At 41.7% G+C, this 21,478-nt stretch overlaps 1 protein-coding gene across 1 annotated transcript in view; it reads right to left on the reverse strand.

Annotated features, from left to right (window-relative positions):
• Window positions 1-7,632: 7,632 nt before the first annotated feature.
• LOC148016190 (uncharacterized) overlaps window positions 7,633-21,478 on the reverse strand; it is a 130,912-nt gene continuing 117,066 nt past the window's right edge. Inside the window, exon 2 of the mRNA XM_087663880.1 lies at window positions 7,633-7,796. Coding sequence (XP_087520006.1) covers window positions 7,633-7,796 — 164 coding nt within the window. The remainder of the gene's footprint in view (window positions 7,797-21,478) is intronic.

Here is a 21,478-nt window from a genome sequence, read left to right on the forward strand (position 1 = left end):
TGAAGGGAGGCAAACAAAGAAAGGGAAAGAGAGAGAGAAACAGGGGTGGGGAGAGAAATAGAGAGGGGGATAGATCAAGATAAAGAGAGTGGGAGAAAAAGAGAGAGAGGGGAGAGAGAGATGAGGGAGAGAAACAAAGAGAGATGAAGGGAGGCAAACAAGAAAGAGAAAGAGAGAAAGGGGGAAAGAGGGGTGGAGAGAGAAATAAAAAGGGGGAGAGAAAAACAATGGAAGGAAATATAAGAATAGACAGTGAGAAATATAAGTAGAGTCTAAAATAAATGAAGATCATCAATGAGGGAAACATAAATATCTTATTTCTTGTAACATAGACCAAATGGACAACAATGATAGTTGTGACATCTAAGACCACAAGATGTATCTTAATCAGCGTGTCTAGCATTCCATAGATATGTATACCATAGATATTACCCCTACAAGTATACCAGATGCACATGGATTTCTTGGTTATACCCAAGAGCATGGATGCAGGTGGGAGAGGTTGTACCTATAGACATACCCCAATAGGATACAGGCACCTCATAGATGAGAAAATAGGTACCATGATCATGAATGATGAGAGGAGGCTGATGTCTCGCATGAGAGAGTTGTGCCAATAAGTATTTAGACACAACATTTTGGACCAATGAAAGAATATATCAAAGAGGAGAAAGGACTATATAGCAGTGTCTTTGCATGAGGAGTTTCTAGTAACTACGCTGGCAAAAAGGTTTTTCATTAGGTAGATGATTGGAGGCAGAGGTTGCACATCATCTGGGGAATAGCAAGCCACAGGACTTATTTGGAGGACTTTGTAAGTTTTCTTTTAGTTCTTCTCACTTTCTTATTTGGAACATCACTTGTACTAACTATCTTATTTCTAACAATGGTATTTTGTTTTCTTTGCAACACTCCATCACAAACCGTGATCTTATAGGTTTGGATACTTGATATGTAGAGAGATGCGTTCTCACTGTACTTATCAATAGATTGTATGTACACAACAGCCCAGTTAGTCAATCCTCTTTCTTATCTGTAGTCATTAGGTTTTTTGTGATGCATTTACATCAAGACAAGCTTTCAGATGATAAGGAGCTGTAGCATGCGCTTAGATCCGTGGATCAAAATCTTCCTTTCTAATCTTATGATCCATGTAAGCATCTTCTATGTAGTATTCCTTAGATATATTTATCATACTTTGTGTAAAATCACATTTTACAATATTTACAGATAGATTTTCATGTTTGTTTTGGACTCTTTTCTCCATGGTTCCATGTAATTTTATAAATTATCATCACTAGTCTTGTACTTATTTTATGAGTTATTAGTCTTGTGGGTTTATGAAGTTTTTGCATGTGTCTTGATAATGATTATGTATCCAATATGTAATTTCTTTGCAAAATATTATTTGACGCATGGTGCTATGGGTGGTAGGGTAGCTTGCTACCTTGCCACCATTTTTTTTCTCCATACATATATCACAATTTTATATACATGCTATTTTCATTACTAATTTATTGTACGTATCACTATTTGAGTCGATATAAACATTGCATAGCATCGCTATCTGCATTGCTATTAGTGTCCAAAACTGATGCTAATAATGATGCAGATAGTGATGCAAATAGCGATGGATCTATACATATTTCTACATGAATGCTTTTAGCCATAACAGGAGTAAATTTTAAAAAGAATATTTGTATCACTTTAAACATCGATATATGTCCTGTATCTTGTAGTGTAAGAAGGATAATATCCGCAGTGGTAAATTGTAGCAAGGAAACTATACATTATCTTTAGGACAAAATGAAAACAAAAGTGAGTGTTTATTTGTTATGCATCATGTGATCAATGTTGTTAGGAGAAAGGGGATACATGATGATGTATAGTATTTTGATTTAGATGCATTTAATCATTTGACCAATTATGTTGAATGATTTGGAGAGATGCAAGATTTACAAAAACCAAGTTATATACAGATGGGTGATGATTCATGCCAACCAATTATACACATTGGAAAGGTTTCATTATCCTTGCATGATAATCAATCAAAGAATTTGTCAGATGTACTACATGTGTCATCCATCACAAAGATTTTAGTGTCTCTTGGTCAAATGGTAGAGCAAGGGTTGTAAGTTTGATTTAATACAAAATGATACTTTGTGGAAGATTTTAATTATAAGTGGAGATTGGTTGCAAAAGAAAGTAGAGTTGGCTATGTGTTCACTTTAAATGCTAGAATTTCTACTATGAATGCTAAAGGAAAAGGAATGCAAATATTGAAATATGGCAAACGTATTAGACATGCAAGTGTGCAAAGGCTGAAGTTATTGTTTTCCATCGAGTTGCTTGCTTTTACAGTTGAATAATTTAAAAAAATGTGTGAAGCATGTTAGTTTGGTAAGCAAGTAAGACAATCTTTTTCTCATGATAGAGATGTGAGCAGAGATATACTTGATGTTGTGTATATAGATGTTTGGGGATCTACACAAAACATATCTTTTGGTGGGAACAAATATCTTTTCATATTTATTGATGATTATTTAAGAAAGTTGTAGGTATATTTTATAAAGAAAAAGAGTGATGTATTTGAGTACTTCAAAAAATTCAAGGTTACTTTTGAAACATAAACATGCTTGAAAGTTAAGTGATTGAGGTCAAATGAAGGGGGAGAGTACCTCTCTAATGAGTTTAGTGACTTTTTGAAATCGCATGGGATAAAGAGGCAGTTTAGTTACATGTATATCCCACAATAAAATGGGTTTGTAGAAAGAAAAAATAGACATATTGCAAAAGTTGCATAGGATTGATAATTGAAAAAATATATTCCAAAATATTTTTGGTCTCAAGATGTTGATACTACTACCTATATTATATGAATAGAACTCTTAGAGCTATAGCTCATGGAACGATCCCTAAAGAATACTTTATAAGCAAGAATTAGCCTGATGTGAGATACTTGAAAGTGTGATTGTATTACATTTAGTTATGTGCCAAATGAGTTGCAAAAGAATCTTAATCCAAAGGATGAAAAGTACATTTTTATTGGATATTTTTTAGAGCAAAAATGGTGTTTTTCCCATAACCATGGCATAGGTGAGTTCATAATGAGTAGGGATGCTATTTTTTATGAGATGAATAGTTCGTGTTGAGGGTTGATATGATTGTGTTTCCGCTATTTTTTGTTGGATTATGATTTGAATGATGATTGATTATTTTAGAAGTGTTTTAGAGAGTTTTGGTGGATAATATTGAATGGTTTTGAAAAGCTCATGATGTTTTTCAATGGAGATATGATGTGTTGGAAGCTTCTATTGAGGGTCTCATTGGTTCAGATTGGTTCTGTTTAGCTTATATTTTGTTCTATTTTCCTTTTGTATGAGAGGATGGAGTGATAATTGGTAAATTTTAGCTTTTTTGAAAGTTTATCGAATGATTCTTGATGGTTTTGAATGGTTTTAGTTGAGCTAAATGCTTTCTAATGATCTTATGTATGGTACTGTAGACCCTATGTTTTTATTCTGTTTCTATTCTATATGCCTTTATAAGTGTCTTGTTGGATGAATGTGTAGCTTCGAAAAGTTTTCTAATCTTGGAAAGAGATTAATATAAGATCAAAATAGCTCAAAGAAGTAGAAGAAGTAGTTGCTGAAGACTTAAGTGAAGATTGAAGTGATAGTGGCACTGTTAAGTTATGAAAGGACATTGTAGTGGCTGTGGTGACCCTTCATATTAAACATACCTCTTGGGAGGGGTATCCACGACCAAAGAGAAATTATAGATGATTATTCTTGATTATTCCAATGTATTATAGAGAGAGATCATGTATGAGAGATTGTGAGAGTGAGAGATAGACAAATTTTCATGTAAAACAATGTATCTATGAGTGAGAGATCATGAGAGAGACTATGAAGACTATAAGCCTCTTGAAGATTAAATCTATGTGATAATTTTCATTCAAAGTGGAGTATTACTTTGTATTCTCTTTTTCTTTTGATGAAGAATATGTTGAAGTTTTATTCTGATAGATTCGTGGGAGAATTTTTATATGATGCAAGAATCAAAGCTGAGAATAAGCTAGTAGAGCAGAAGTCTCTTTTGACGCCCTTGCGGCACTCTTTACAGAAGTTCCCACAATGACTCAAGGGTCCCCTTTCTAGTCAAATCCATCTTGGAAATATTGATGATAATCTAATGAATGTAGTCCCATTTCCCATCTTTAAGGGAGAGTACAATGAAGACCCTAATCTTTATGTAGTTGAGTTTAGGGTAGCTTGTGTAGCCAATAATGCCAAAATCCCCAAGCATTGGTTGGTGATATTTCTCGCCACTTTCAAAGATGTGGCATTTCAGTGGTATGAGAGACAAATAGCAAGAAATTTTTGCACATGGGATGACCTAAAGTTGGCATTTCTCACTAAATTCAAGAATGAAGGTTTTGAAAAGTAGATGCGACAGGAGCTCATGAACGTATCTAGTGAATAAGTGGAAGCATATGTCTCTAGAATGAAATCCATACTAAAGAGATGGACCAACCATCACTTGGATGAAGGCATCTAGAAGGGAGTTTTTCTTAGAGGCCTATAACCAAAAGTTCGTGAGTTTATGGAATTGAGAAGACCAGTCAATGTGTAAGTTGTAGTGGAAGGTGCAGGACTATATGATGAAGTTAAAGTAAGATTGTTAATGACCTTAGGAAGAGAAGTCTTACCTCCTCCCATGCTAGGAATGGCATATCCACTAAATGCAATCTTAGGGACTGTTCCCTACCCCTACCCTTGGATACAATTAGAATCGTAGTGCACTGAATCCACAGTGGACATGGACAGTAGAACCTCAAATGATGGTTCAACCACAATAGCAATGGCCTCAAATAGTTTCCCCAATGGAAAATCAACAACAATAGTTGAACTCTACCAACTAGAACCAACAATTACCAATCTTAATAGGAGCTCTGAATTAGAATCAGAACATAGGACCTTTGGACCAGCCCAACGAGTCCTATGCACTGATTACGGAGGCTTTCCAAAATGCTACTACAAGTACTCCATGAGGGGAAATTTTAAAGTAATTTCTATCCAATTTAGTTGCAAGTATCGAGAAGAAGTTGATGGGTGTGATTACAGAATAACTACAGACAATGAAGATGAATACCGCCAATATATTCAATCTTATAGTAGGTGAAAGAGATGTGATGAGATCTAATACAGGGTGCAGAAAGTACCATGGGGTAGGACATTTAGCCATTGAATGTACTAGAAAACCAACTATCCCCAGAGCCTTCTGTTTATACTATTTAAGGAAGAACCATACAAATTATATTTTCTCTTTAAAGGAGATGCATGAAAGAAGGAAGAAAGATAAAGAAGCAAGATTCAACTTGTTGGAATCCAAGATGGCTACCCAGGATATAAGTCCCAGACCAAAGCCTAGAGAGTTTGGTCCTAATTTCAGCCCAATGAGGTTTTCCTCTCATAGTTATAGAGGACGATAGTTTAACGGTGGCCCGAGATCAGAGGTGGATTATTACAAATGCAGAGAAAAGGGATATATCTCACAAAACTATCCAAACCCTAGAAGGTCCATGGACTACAAACCTTTCTACAGTGGATGCAAAGGGGAAGGCCACACTACAAAAGGGTGTCCGAGTCCAGCAACTATGAAAGCTACCATTGATACCCAATAGAAGACCCAAGCACATGCCTCCGACTTGGTGGAATTGAAAGTTGCTGCAATACACACAATTTCAAAAGAGAACATTCCTTGTGCCAAAATGGTGAAATTCAATCTTCCCAAGGAGAAACATAACAATATAGAACAAAATGGTATGGTATAGAGCACTCTAGTAGTAGAGATAGATATAGAGACATGATCAGAGATCCAAGAGATAGAGGATACAAAAGTATCCCTACAGATAGATGAAGGGTAGATGTTGCCACTTCTAGAGAAAATAGGAAAGATGAAAGTGGGCTAGACACCTTCAAAGACCTAGACATCTAGACACCTTCAAACCAAATCTAACCTTCTAATAGTTTGCTCATGTTGTCTCCTAGCTGTTGAAAGAAATTTGAAAGTATATTAACAAGAAGACAATGCTTAAGGATTGCTCCTATTATTGTCCCTAATTCCAATAAGCCTCGAGAACCCGTGAAAGAAGTGGATGTGACAAATGCCTTCCTAGATCCTCATACCCCTGAGATTAGCGTTGTCGTGCTGCTGCGCATTCGAGCCATAAACACCTCCATTTTTGTTGTGCATCTATGTTATCTTTTCGCGTGTGTTTCATTGTGTGTGATTGCTGCATTATCTTTCCGTCCTTTCAGTACCCGCATCCAATGTACATACTCCACTTGTGTGTTTGTGTTTGTGTGTGTTTCAATTTGTATGCATGTTGTGTGTGTGTCAGAAAAATATGAAAAACGGATGCCAAACAGTAATATTATGTTGTCAATTACAATGATGAATTCCAAGAAAAGTGCAGGATATCGTGGAATCAAAGGAAGACTCGGGAATTCGCTGTGGATGCTGCGATGAAGTGGTTAGCTGTTCATCATTTGAAGCTCATGCTGGTTGGGGTTCTCGATGAAATCCGTATTTGAGTATATTTCTATCAGATGGGCAGTCACTACATGAGGTTGCAGCAGCTCTTTCAGTGAAGAGACAGGATAGAGCTGCTGGTATAAGCCCAATGATAATGTTGATATTTGTGCAGAATGTGGTGATGGGGGGAGAACTTGTTCTTTGTGATGGATGCCCAGGAGCATAACACATAGAATGTGCTGGTCTATCCTCCATACCGGAGGGAGATTAGTTCTATTGTCTCTGTCAAAAAAATCTTGGGGGAGATAAGAGACAAGTGTCTAGAACAAGTGTAAGAGGTGGGTTAGGCTTCCTGTTTCGAAAGTTGAAGGGAAAGATAAAAAGCTTTGCATTCTCAAAATAGCCTTACCAATGCTATGTTGAGATTGGGGGGGGTCTGCCCATCTGACATGGAAAATTTTGGAAATTTACGGAGGCGCGGAGACTACAGTCTCTATTCTCGGATACGCCTTGTTTCCCTGGACCACCATAGCCTATCTTTGGCTCTGGCAATTTTTGGTACCACATGCAGTTGTGTCTGTCTCTTGATCGGAGGAGGCATCGGATGATTCTGTCAGCTTCTCTTTTCCAATGTTCAATGGTCTGATGGATCAAACTAAATATCAATGTCATCATACATTTCTCCTTCTTCCGGCATCATCAACTAGCAAAAATATCTTCGTCCTCCCTATGCATACACGAGATTTGCTGAGATTTCAACAACAGGTAGGACAATACAACTATCAGCCTTGACTAGACCTCTCGATCTTGAATCGAAGTGAGCCTTGAGCCGTGGATGGAACCAATTTGAGCTATCTTCCTATCGTTCTCACTGTGGAAAGACTCCACTTTGTCCATTATTGGAGGGATGCGCCTGTACTCGCTCGTGCTGGCTGTAATCAAGCAAAGTGATGAATAATGCTTCAGATGATAATCGGCACGCATTGCCAATTAGGCGATCTGTAATCAAGCAAGATTTACTAGGCTGTCAAGCAGTTCTGCTGCCCCCCCTCCACCTTGTGATGGCGATTTCTAGAAGTTGCAGAGAATAAGCTATTTAAAATCAAAGTCTACACTTCTTAGTTTGTCTTCTGTAATGGCGTCTCCTGGAAGAACAAATGATATCACCTCTGGGTCGATGGAGAATTTCAGCTGATCCACCGGATGTGATTGAAGTAGAAGAAGTTCGATGTACTGCTGCAGAAATTTAAGATGAACTACAACCAAACGTATTTCATCAGAAACGTCAAGTTTAAAAAGGCCGCTAATCAAATCCAGGGTACTCTCAAGACAACAAATACAAGGGTAATTATACAAATGCAAGTAAAGATAACAAAGGATCCTACAGATTCCTCAGCACTAAGTGTGCAGATTAAACACAATCTTAAAATCATGGGGCCTACAGTTCAGTTGAGGTCGAAGGCATTAAAGATTTTCCTTTAACAGGATATGACATTCGGGAAGTTCAAAGTAAAGAAAGGGCCAGAAGTGAGTCTTGAGAAGAGAGATTTGACACAAGAGAATGGATGGGTGGCAGAGAGTTATGACATTGACTTCCTTGTGGAGTTCATACATGGAACTACAGATACTGCAACTCGTAATCAGACCTTGAGTTTCCTATTGGTACTCGGAGGAGCAGGAATTCATCTTATGGATGGGATGTTTTTCTTCAGGAGATAGAGGCTTTGAGATCAATGGGAAGTTTATTAAGTTCACAGTAATTGGAATATACATTGATGAGGAGGTTATCCCCTAACTCTCTCCAAAGCTCAAAGATGGCAGCTTTCCTAGACTGAAGAGGAGTTCTGAATTTCCTCTCCAACACATAGCCGAAGGATTTAGACAAATACAATCAGGGAATAGCTGCTGCTTTTGACCATCTATTGTTTTTGAAGAACTGGATTTGCTACGTTCTACTGAGTCATGTGGAATCCATCTCTAATTCTGCTCAAATGTATTGTGGTTAAAGGCTGCAGTTGTTGATGAGGATGAATCAGAGCTTGTAGAAGGGGAACCATTCTGTTCAGCTTGCTTACAGATCACCCTAATCTCTATTAACACCTAAAGAAGAGTGGAGATAGAAATAAAATAGAAGGATCTTTGGTTACCAAGGTGAGATTCACTTGTTGAGATACCAAAACTGTTCATGACAGCAGATAAAGAACATGGGCTTGCTCAGTTTCTTTGTTGTAACTCCACAATTTTGACAAGCAATATAGTGATCTTTGGCACCAAAAATTTGAGTTCTTCTTGTTAGCCTTTTTCTTTGTTGAATCTTGGACCCTGTGTTCAGCAGCTCTTACACAAACTCTACGACATTTCTGGTGAACTCGATGTGAAAGTGCTGCGTCAATATTCAGCAAGATGGGAGACTCGCAAGAAGAGATGACAGATGACAATGTCATGAAGCATCTGTTTTAGTCATTTACAACCTATATGCAGCAGCAAGCTCACGCGAAACGTGATAGTGATGCCATGGATGCCTTGAAAGCTGTCCAACAGGAGATGAAGCAGTTCAACGGCCAACAAGTTTCAACTTACCTACATTTGAATGAAGAAAAGATGAAGTTTTTTGGGGTTTCTCAAGATGTTTGGAGCTGCTACTTCTTGCGGATCGTGGTGCGCGCTCTTGAAGTTTGAATTTCAGAAATTCAAGGAACACATGCTGGTTGGGAAGAGTTTAAGAAGGCATTAAAAGATGAATACTTCCTGGAGGATACAGGTCTTATGAACCGCAGGAATTTATTAGCATGGGTTTCTACGCCTAATAAAGGACTTTCAGTTTACCGCCCTTCTGTAAGAGTTTGAGAGCCGCTATGATCAGTTGGATGGAACTGAGCAGCAAGCTTTGGAGATGCAGAAAGTGGAATTATTTTTACAAGCTGCTGATGCTGATTTACAGGAAAAGTTGGATGATCTTTTGGAAGATTAAGCTACCGATTCATGTTTAAAGACCGAGTGGAGACATGTCATTGATGTTGTGAATGCTCTTGTTAAGAAGCAGCGCAAGAGAGTATGATTGCATCGTAATACAAGATCTGTTTTTGAAAAATCCTTGGAGACCTCTACTTCTACCCCTGCTGCAAGTTCTATGCCTAAGCCTACTCCTCCTGTTGTAAATCCACCAGTTCCTGTTGCTCTAGTGCCCTTATCCGTAGATGATGTTATTAAAGGCTTGGTAGATTTGACGATAGAGGTAGTCAAAGCTGAAGTTGGGAAGTTAAAAGAGCAACTTATGTCAGCACCTGCTGTAGCACCTGCTCCAGTGATGCATTTCCAGCTGGTCAAAGAAAAGGGAGACGATGTATTTGGTGCGATAGTACAGAGCACCAACATTGTAGAGATTGTGATGCTTTTCAGGAACCGCGTAAGAAGAATGTAGTGTTTTGGGGACAAGATGGGAAGATATGGCTGACAGAGACTGGTGCTCCTCTTGACACGAACTTTGGTAAGGGAGGCATGAAGAAGCTTGTTGATGATATGGCTGCTGTAATATTTCCGCACACTACGTACCGTAAATATTGCCTTCCCGCACGCCGTGTAAACCCTGTGCAAGGGTATTCCCTACTTCGTAATTATTTGTAACCTAATCCACACCATGCACGTTCAAAATGAGGTCTCCACGTTGAGAATTAGAGGCCGAGATTGGAGACCGTAAAAGCCGTAAGGGAACACCCTTTTTGAAGGGGCAATTTGGATAAATCAAGGCAATTTTTTTTTAATTATTATCCCTTCCCCCAGCCGATGCATGGCTGGAGGAGAGGGAGTGTGGGGAGGAATGGCCAAGGAAGGAGAAGGTCAGATTGCATGAGGAGGAGTCCTCCACGTGTGTGGAGGCCCTCTTTTCCCCCCATGCCTATATAAACACCCCCTTTTGGAGAGGGGGGAATGAAAAAAAAAAGATTGCGGCAGAAGGCTGTCGTGTGGAGGAATGCCGTGAAGGAAGGGGTGAAGAGAGGAGGCCGGACGTGAAGGAGGAACCGGACGTGAAGGGAGGTGGTTGGGCTGTGAGAAGGAGGGGACGGGCTGTGTGAAGGGGAGGGAAGGTCGCCTTGTGGAGGGAGGTCGCCGTAGAGGAGAGGACGCTGTGCGGGAAGGTCGCTGGCCGCTGGGGAGCCGCCGACAGGGAGCCGCCACCTCGCATGGAACCACCAGGCCGCCGCCGTCCTCGCCTAGACCACGCCCTTTTCCTCCCATGATCATTGGGACCCCCCCCAACGTGGCCACGTGCTGAGATAAGCTTCTTAGAAGCTTCTCTAAGAAGCTTCTAAGGGGGCTTCCTTAAGCCCCCTTCCCACTACATTTCCCCCATAGGTCTATCCACACCCCCCGGGACCTTGAAGAGAAGGAGGCGACGAGCCTTCTCACCAATCACCCAATAAGTCCATCCCGGGACTTTGAGGAAGAGGAGGCTACAAAACCCCTTCCCACCAGTCATCCATGGGCCGGGATTTTGAAGAATAAGAGAGGAAGCCCATAAAGGCCCCTCCCACTAATCACTTACAAGGCCGGTCCTTGGATTTTAGGGAAGGAGAAGAAGAACTCTAAAGCCTCCATTCTTGCAAGGCCCATTCGCAAGAGCCCTTTTCTGCGAACATCATCGTAAGGCCCACAAAATCCTTCCTAAACCCGGAATTTCAAGGTGGATTAAAGTTCTCAAACCTCCATTGTCCAAAGGACCTCATAAGAACCCTAAGGCCTTCCCAAGTCAAATTCCGCAAGTCGGAACTTCGGTCAAGGAAGCCATATCTCAAAGGAAATTGCGCATACAAGGGAGACGGACCAAGGTCATAAAAACTGCAAGCCAAGGCAAAAAGTTGAAATCCACAAAGGCTAACTGGAGATCGAATTCGCAATGGCCTCTAGAAAGATCACAAGGTGCGACTGCGGGAGGTTCACCCCGAGCATACGTGGATATTTCCCGGAGTCTGCAAGTCCAGGTTTTATCTATTTGGATTCCACACAAAAGTATTGAAATTATTTACGATAACTTCACGAATTAGGAAGCACTCATGCATGTTCGAATTCAACTAGTCAAGTTAAATGCAATTGGAAAAATGAATTGGCTATTTGAACATTTATTAGAAATAGCTCAAGATATGAAAATTGATCATTGGTACGTTCAAGGAATGAATGAAAAGAGCATAAGGTGTCCATGCATTTGTAGGACCTTATTAGCAAGTTTCCTTTTGTGTATTCAAAAGTGACAAGCCTAGGACAACTGTTGCCTCAGTACAAGGTTGAAATTATTGAGGTACACCTTTTTACTAGGCATGGAAAGATTAATGGCATGTCACCTTTTTAGATAAATCCTCCTTGTAATGATTCATGGGGGGGGAAAGTTAACACCCATAAGATGTTATTCGAAGAGGAATAGAAGGGCACAAACATGATCTATGGACTTGCAAGTGGCATGATTATTTGATGTAAGTCCTAGTAGGACCTAGGGAAGTTAGTGTCCAGATTATCAGGCATTTTTATCTTACCCAGGAAAGATAGGGTTATTGTGAACCATGTGATGCGTAGAAGCAGTGAATCGTATGTCTACACGTATTGGTGAAGTTGTATCTATTGTTCTCCTTTAGATCTAGTTTATTACCTTTAGGAAAGGTTTCATCCTTGTCGCAAGACAAGTATATTGAGTTGTCTAAGTCACCTAAACCACAAGAGATTCATATGGGCATGGTTCAGTCGATATGACAAATATCCCAAATGCTAACTAGTGTTTAGCGCGATAAGGATTCGACCTAGTTTTACACTTGTTGCCAAGTTAAAACCCGCAAACCCAAAGATCTTATCCACATTCACTAAATGTTGAGTCAATTGGATACTCATGCATAAAACGATCTAAGGTTTCTACCCTAAGGATCACTCGTTCATATGATGAAACTCGGGATTGAGTTGGAATTCCTAGGACCGAACGTGGTCGGCCTAATATAATTAGGAATGAGTTGGGTAAGAAGACACCCTAAACCTTGCTACTCGGCTAGAGGTAATTCCGTGACCAGAAAACGCCATTCAATGGGTGAAATGATCCCGTGGAACAGATGCAATACATGTGCAAAAAGCTGCAACATTGTATAGACTTGAGATTTGTCCACAAGAGAGTTTTGTCATTTCTCGAAATGAGGTTGGCAAGTTATTGAAAGAATTTAACTTACAGGAGGATGAGTAATCATCCTGTTACTTCACCTTTCTTGGGGAATAATTACCAAGAAAAAGGAGAGTTAGGTATTAGCAAATGACCAATCAATAAATTGAAGCGACATGGTCGCCAGGATTTACTATTACCTAAGGTATTGATTAAGTTGGGTTAACAGGGTATGGCCCTAACCCAAGGATAAAAGGGTGAACAAACAAACCCTTGGGGATCTTGCCAAGTCGCAATTTGATCCCAGGTCGAATGCTGGATGCATTCGGAGAGAATGATTCACTTTTTAACAGTTGGCCAAATAAAACGACCACTGGAATTGATTGTGCTTGTAATAGTTTAGAAAGCACTGTTTGCATTGTTTACTCAAGGAACTAAAGGATGAAAAGATATCTAAAGCTTCAGGTTGAAGCCTGAAGGGAGAGGCAGCTTCAGTTACCCCCGACTGCCTGCCTGACCCTAACCAAGGGGGTTGTTAGCCGCGCCGGGAACGTGGACCGAACCCGCCGCGAGAGGTCTCTCCGTTGAGTTCTACTTGGAGCAGGAGGACGCTTGGGTGCCAAGGGGGGCTCTGGCCGTAAATCCCTCGCCTTCCGGGCCCTGCACAAGAGGCTAACGTGACTCGGGATTGGATCTCGAGGCCCGCATACTAGTCTACCGGCGGAAACTTGGATTAGTGATCCCTGGTGGATTACTGGATAGCCTTCGGGCGGATTATGAATACGCCTACGGGCGGGAACTCCTTGTATTGCAAAGATAAAAGGATAAAATGATAATAAAGAAGTTGTTTGGCATTGTTTTCTTTATGTCCTGTGATAAGATTACGTGAAGGAACCAGTGCTTAACAGGGTTAATCAAGGAAGCTGTTTGTTATATGTCAAACTAATGTGGTAGGTAATTACATAACTAAAACAAACCGAGGAAAGTGCGGAGGATGGACCATGGGTCCGTCCTATGGATGGGTGGTCCCGGTTAGCCGGGAACTTTTCTCAAAGTCTTCGATGAACAGCAGGTTGATCTTCAGCATCAAAGCGAATAACGAAGACGATGACCTAGAGTTACATCCTACCCTATTTACGCTGTTTTAGGGGAACGGAATGGGGCTATGCCTTATGGCAGAGAGGTCGAGCGTTGCATCCCTCTCGTTTCCCATTCTCCTTGAACCAAGTGCAGCGTAAATCCGCTTCGGACCTGGCGTCTCTGCGTAAAGTAGTTCGCTCGGGTCTGACACTAGTTGTTGCTAGCTAATGACCAAACAGGAAAACCCAAATTCAGGTCGATCCTAAGTGGGAACGGCCAGGATACTTCCGCTTCGTGGCAGACGCGAGAAGACCTAGATCGCAAGTCCCGTAACATTCCATGGGAGTGCCGGGCGGAGCTTTCTAGACATCCTTCCCGATGGACTGCTAAGACGTGTCCGGGATGATTCTAGTGGACACGTTACAGTTGGTATCAGAGCAAACCAACAAAGGACTTGTTTTTAGGAAATTTTAATAAGAGAAAGTAAAGCAAATGTTGTGTCCCAAACATTTCCTTACTTTGATTGCTGTCTTCCAGAATTACGAAGCATGGAACAAGTTCTTAGTGTTCCAAGTCATGTTTATGACCGCGATGCATTCCACGGATTATCGACAGAGGGTTGAGATGATGAACATCCTAGACCGCATTTACAATCCATCGCCTGTGTACATGGAACAGAGATGGATGGGTGTTTCAGGGATCTATTACATAACTGCCTATCGACCTGCGTACCTTCAAATTAACTTGAAGAGAATCAAGTGGATGGAGGATTTGAAGATCGTGAAGCTCTTCATCTTTGTTGAGGCTCACGCAAACGCAACCCTATAGGTTGGAGGTCGAAGGGTTAACCAGAATAAGTATGTGTACGGAGAAGTGATTCAAAGAATCTCTGCCGACCGAATCAAGGTTTTGGGACGTCATGAGAAGAATGGATATCAAAGGAAAAGATACCCTAATCTTCCAATGAACTATCGATTCCTGAAAATCGATGACCCCAATCCATACTACTACTCAGTTCCTGTAGCTGAATGCAATAATATCTTATTCTCCTCGAATTAATGTATTAACTTGTTCCATCGGCCCAAGAAATAATTGCACCCCGAAAGGGCTATGCTGATATGAATGGAACAAAACTTTTTCCCGATTGTCCTGACTATGAATATTGATAAAGAAGTAAAGTGAATTGGCCACTTGGCTGAAGGAATACGGGGACGTAGTTCTGAAGAGTTAACAAAACGCCCACTTCAAAGAGAAGTTGATCATGAAATAAGGCTAATACCTGGAGCTGCGCCAATTGCAAAGAGACCTTATAGGATGTCCACTCCGGAAGCTATTGAGTTGAAGGAACAACTCAAGCAACTGTTAAACCAAGGTTACATCCGGCCTAGCAATTCACCATGGGGAGCTCCAGTCCTATTCCAGAAAAAGAAAGATGGGACACTTCGGCTATGTATTGATTACCGTGGGTTGAATCAATCAACAGTCAAGAATAAGTATCCTATTCCTAGAATAGATGGGGTTCTTGATCGCCTTCAAGGTGCAAAGATCTTCTCCAAAAATTGATCTCAGGTCAGGTTACTATCAAATCAGGATCAAGGATGAGGATATTCCAAAAACGGCCTTCAATACAAGATATGGGCACTTTGAATTCTTGGTTATGTCATTCGGGCTTACAAATGTACCTGCCACCTTCAATAGATTAATACAGGATATTTTTAGACCATATCTTGATGACTTCGTGCTTGTCTTCTTCGATGACATTTTAGTCTATTCTAAACAGGAAGAAGATCATGAACCACAACTACGAATTGTGTTGGAGACAATGAGGTCTCATAAGTTGTATGCAAAAATGAAGAAGTGTGCATTCTTCAAACGTCAGATTGAATATCTAGGATTCATAGTATCATCAGAAGGAATATCAGTCGATCCGGCCAAAGTCAGAGATGTGCTTGAATGGCCAATACTAGTATCTGTCAAAGAGATACGTAGTTTTCTTGGCTTGACAGGATGGTATAGGATCTTTATCAAAAACTATGCTTTGATTGCAGCACCTCTTACAGACTTACTAAAGAAGCAGACCTCTATTACATGGTCAACTTCTGAACAAAATAGCTTCGACCAATTGAAGCAAAGTTTGGTATCAGCACCGATCCTAAAACTTCTAGACCACAGTAAGGAGTAGAGGTAGTAACTGATACTAGCATGCTTGCCTTAAAGATATGTGCTCATGTAGGAAAATCATCCAGTAGCATATTCTTCAAGGAAATTGAAGAGTCACGAAAAGAATTATGCCACGCATGATCTGGAGTTATTAGCTGTCATCCATGCTCTAAAGCTTTGGAGACACTACCTGTTGGGTAACAAGTTTACTCTAGTAACCGATCATAAGAGTCTCAAATGGATTTTTACCCAGAACAAGCTCAACATGAGGCAACGTCGATGGATTGAAGTATTGGAGGAATATGATTTTAAGATCAAGTATTGACTTGGAAAGGAGAATGTAGTTGTTGATGCACTCAATCGCAAGGCATTCCTTAATTCACTAATCTTGCAAAATCTATCAATAGCTAGATCTCTAGCTACAGAGGTGTCCATGCTAAACGACCTAATACTTGAGCTAGCTAGAGAGGAAGGATGCCATGATCTAGCCTATCAAGGGATGCTAAGGGAAGTCTCTATCAAGGACCAGGAACAAAAGCTAGAGGCTAAGTATCGTGAATTATCTGTCAATAATGGACATGTCTACTATAGAATGAGAGCATGTATACGAGCAAGCCAGTTATTTAAATAGAAGATATTGTGCGAAGCTCATGATTTCACTTTATCGGGACATCAAAGCTGCGAAGGATAGACAGAAGGCATACACGGATTTGAAGTGTCAAGATAGAATATTTGAGGAAGGAGACATGGTCTTCATTCACGTATGCCCAAAGAAGAGTTCTCTATCCTTAGGAGATTGCAGGAAGCTAAGTCCTAGGTATTGTGGACCATACAAGATCCTCAAGTGCTTAAGACCTAATGTTTATAGACTGCAAACTCCCTGAAAACCTAAAGGTTCATAAAGTATTCCATAACAGTCTATTGAAGAATGAAGTATGTACCTAGCCCAAATCATGTACTTGATGACCAACAAGTTGTAATGCCTAGTTAAGGAGTCCTTGAACTAAGGCCGGACAAGATTTTAGATGCTAGGGTGAGACAACTGAGATCCAGAACCTTGAAAGAATGCCTCGTCCAGTGGAAAGATTATCCTAAGGAGGGTGCTACCTGGATGGAACAAAGCTCTCTCAATCTTCAATATCCCCAGTTTATCTCGAGATGAGGACATCTCGATTCTTCTAAGGGGGAGAGAATGTAATATTTCCGCACACTACGTACCGTAAATATTGCCTTCCCGCACGCCGTGTAAACCCTGTGCAAGGGTATTCCCTACTTCGTAATTATTTGTAACCTAATCCACACCATGCACGTTCAAAATGAGGTCTCCACGTTGAGAATTAGAGGCCGAGATTGGAGACCGTAAAAGCCGCAAGGGAACACCCTTTTTGAAGGGGCAATTTGGATAAATCAAGGCAATTTTTTTTTAATTATTATCCCTTCCCCCAGCCGATGCATGGCTGGAGGAGAGGGAGTGTGGGGAGGAATGGCCAAGGAAGGAGAAGGTCAGATTGCATGAGGAGGAGTCCTCCACGTGTGTGGAGGCCCTCTTTTCCCCCCATGCCTATATAAACACCCCCTTTTGGAGAGGGGGGAATGAAAAAAAAAGATTGCGGCAGAAGGCTGTCGTGTGGAGGAATGCCGTGAAGGAAGGGGTGAAGAGAGGAGGCCGGACGTGAAGGAGGAACCGAACGTGAAGGGAGGTGGTCGGGCTGTGAGAAGGAGGGGACGGGCTGTGTGAAGGGGAGGGAAGGTCGCCTTGTGGAGGGAGGTCGCCGTAGAGGAGAGGACGCTGTGCGGGAAGGTCGCTGGCCGCTGGGGAGCCGCCGACAGGGAGCCGCCACCTCGCATGGAACCACCAGGCTGCCGCTATCCTCGCCTAGACCACGCCCTTTTCCTCCCATGATCATTGGGACCCCCCCCAACGTGGCCACGTGCTGAGAGAAGCTTCTTAGAAGCTTCTCTAGGAAGCTTCTAAGGGGGCTTCCTTAAGCCCCCTTCCCACTACATTTCCCCCATAGGTCTATCCACACCCCCCGGGACCTTGAAGAGAAGGAGGCGACGAGCCTTCTCACCAATCACCCAATAAGTCCATCCCGGGACTTTGAGGAAGAGGAGGCTACAAAACCCCTTCCCACCAGTCATCCATGGGCCGGGATTTTGAAGAATAAGAGAGGAAGCCCATAAAGGCCCCTCCCACTAATCACTTACAAGACCGGTCCTTGGATTTTAGGGAAGGAGAAGAAGAACTCTAAAGCCTCCATTCTTGCAAGGCCCATTCGCAAGAGCCCTTTTCCGCGAACATCATCGTAAGGCCCACAAAATCCTTCCTAAACCCGGAATTTCAAGGTGGATTAAAGTTCTCAAACCTCCATTGTCCAAAGGACCTCATAAGAACCCTAAGGCCTTCCCAAGTCAAATTCCGCAAGTCGGAACTTCGGTCAAGGAAGCCATATCTCAAAGGAAATTGCGCATACAAGGGAGACGGACCAAGGTCATAAAAACTGCAAGCCAAGGCAAAAAGTTGAAATCCACAAAGGCTAACTGGAGATCGAATTCGCAATGGCCTCTAGAAAGATCACAAGGTGCGACTGCGGGAGGTTCACCCCGAGCATACGTGGATATTTCCCGGAGTCTGCAAGTCCAGGTTTTATCTATTTGGATTCCACACAAAAATATTGAAATTATTTACGATAACTTCACGAATTAGGAAGCACTCATGCATGTTCGAATTCAACTAGTCAAGTTAAATGCAATTGGAAAAATGAATTGGCTATTTGAACATTTATTAGAAATAGCTCAAGATATGAAAATTGATCATTGGTACGTTCAAGGAATGAATGAAAAGAGCATAAGGTGTCCATGCATTTGTAGGACCTTATTAGCAAGTTTCCTTTTGTGTATTCAAAAGTGACAAGCCTAGGACAACTGTTGCCTCAGTACAAGGTTGAAATTATTGAGGTACACATTTTTACTAGGCATGGAAAGATTAATGGCATGTCACCTTTATAGATAAATCCTCCTTGTAATGATTCATGGGGGGGGAAAGTTAACACCCATAAGATGTTATTCGAAGAGGAATAGAAGGGCACAAACATGATCTATGGACTTGCAAGTGGCATGATTATTTGATGTAAGTCCTAGTAGGACCTAGGGAAGTTAGTGTCCAGATTATCAGGCATTTTTATCTTACCCAGGAAAGATAGGGTTATTGTGAACCATGTGATGCGTAGAAGCAGTGAATCGTATGTCTACACGTATTGGTGAAGTTGTATCTATTGTTCTCCTTTAGATCTAGTTTATTACCTTTAGGAAAGGTTTCATCCTTGTCGCAAGACAAGTATATTGAGTTGTCTAAGTCACCTAAACCACAAGAGATTCATATGGGCATGGTTCAGTCGATATGACAAATATCCCAAATGCTAACTAGTGTTTAGCGCGATAAGGATTCGACCTAGTTTTACACTTGTTGCCAAGTTAAAACCCGCAAACCCAAAGATCTTATCCACATTCACTAAATGTTGAGTCAATTGGATACTCATGCATAAAACGATCTAAGGTTTCTACCCTAAGGATCACTCGTTCATATGATGAAACTCGGGATTGAGTTGGAATTCCTAGGACCGAACGTGGTCGGCCTAATATAATTAGGAATGAGTTGGGTAAGAAGACACCCTAAACCTTGCTACTCGGCTAGAGGTAATTCCGTGACCAGAAAACGCCATTCAATGGGTGAAATGATCCCGTGGAACAGATGCAATACATGTGCAAAAAGCTGCAACATTGTATAGACTTGAGATTTGTCCACAAGAGAGTTTTGTCATTTCTCGAAATGAGGTTGGCAAGTTATTGAAAGAATTTAACTTACAGGAGGATGAGTAATCATCCTGTTACTTCACCTTTCTTGGGGAATAATTACCAAGAAAAAGGAGAGTTAGGTATTAGCAAATGACCAATCAATAAATTGAAGCGACATGGTCGCCAGGATTTACTATTACCTAAGGTATTGATTAAGTTGGGTTAACAGGGTATGGCCCTAACCCAAGGATAAAAGGGTGAACAAACAAACCCTTGGGGATCTTGCCAAGTCGCAATTTGATCCCAGGTCGAATGCTGGATGCATTCGGAGAGAATGATTCACTTTTTAACAGTTGGCCAAATAAAACGACCACTGGAATTGATTGTGCTTGTAATAGTTTAGAAAGCACTGTTTGCATTGTTTACTCAAGGAACTAAAGGATGAAAAGATATCTAAAGCTTCAGGTTGAAGCCTGAAGGGAGAGGCAGCTTCAGTTACCCCCGACTGCCTGCCTGACCCTAACCAAGGGGGTTGTTAGCCGCGCCGGGAACGTGGACCGAACCCGCCGCGAGAGGTCTCTCCGTTGAGTTCTACTTGGAGCAGGAGGACGCTTGGGTGCCAGGTGGGGCTCTGGCCGTAAATCCCTCGCCTTCTGGGCCCTGCACAAGAGACTAACGTGACTCGGGATTGGATCTCGAGGCCCGCATACTAGTCTACGGGCGGAAACTTGGATTAGTGATCCCTGGTGGATTACTGGATAGCCTTCGGGCGGATTATGAATACGCCTACGGGCGGGAACTCCTTGTATTGCAAAGATAAAAGGATAAAATGATAATAAAGAAGTTGTTTGGCATTGTTTTCTTTATGTCCTGTGATAAGATTACGTGAAGGAACCAGTGCTTAACAGGGTTAATCAAGGAAGCTGTTTGTTATATGTCAAACTAATGTGGTAGGTAATTATATAACTAAAACAAACCAAGGAAAGTGCGGAGGATGGACCATGGGTCCGTCCTATGGATGGGTGGTCCCGGTTAGCCGGGAACTTTTCTCAAAGTCTTCGACGAACAGCAGGTTGATCTTCAGCATCAAAGCGAATAACGAAGACGATGACCTAGAGTTACATCCTACCCGATTTACGCTGTTTTAGGGGAACGGAATGGGGCTATGCCTTATGGCAGAGAGGTCGAGCCTTGCATCCCTCTCGTTTCCCATTCTCGTTGAACCAAGTGCAGCGTAAATCCACTTCGGACCTGGCGTCTCTGCGTAAAGTAGTTCGCTCGGGTCTGACGCTAGTTGTTGCTAGCTAATGACCAAATAGGAAAACCCAAATTCAGGTCGATCCTAAGTGGGAACGGCCAGGATACTTCCGCTTCGTGGCAGACGCGGGAAGACCTAGATCGCAAGTCCCGTAACATTCCATGGGAGTGCCGGGCGGAGCTTTCTAGACATCCTTCCTGATGGACTGCTAAGACGTGTCCAGGATGATTCTAGTGGACACGTTACAGCTGCGCGATCAGCTTATGTGAGTGTTAGAGGAGATGCTTCAGCTTATGGAGTCCAGCTTGAGCAGAAATTAGATGGAGACTCTGCCTTATGGTCCTCTGCCTTGGAGATAGTGAGAAGAGGGAAAGTTGAGGCATCCACTATGACTTGTGTGGGCTCCAGCATTCGAGGAGAAACGGGATGGGATTCTCCTGTTGACAGGTATTCTATTTTTTCTTATATGGCGAAAACACAGGGTTTAGATGCCATGGTTGAGGAAAAGAGAAGAA

The sequence above is a fragment of the Lygodium microphyllum genome, chromosome 23 (genome assembly GCF_053477565.2).
Source record: "Lygodium microphyllum isolate KBCC chromosome 23, Lygodium_microphyllum_v1.1.10, whole genome shotgun sequence".
Classification (NCBI taxonomy): domain Eukaryota; kingdom Viridiplantae; phylum Streptophyta; class Polypodiopsida; order Schizaeales; family Lygodiaceae; genus Lygodium; species Lygodium microphyllum.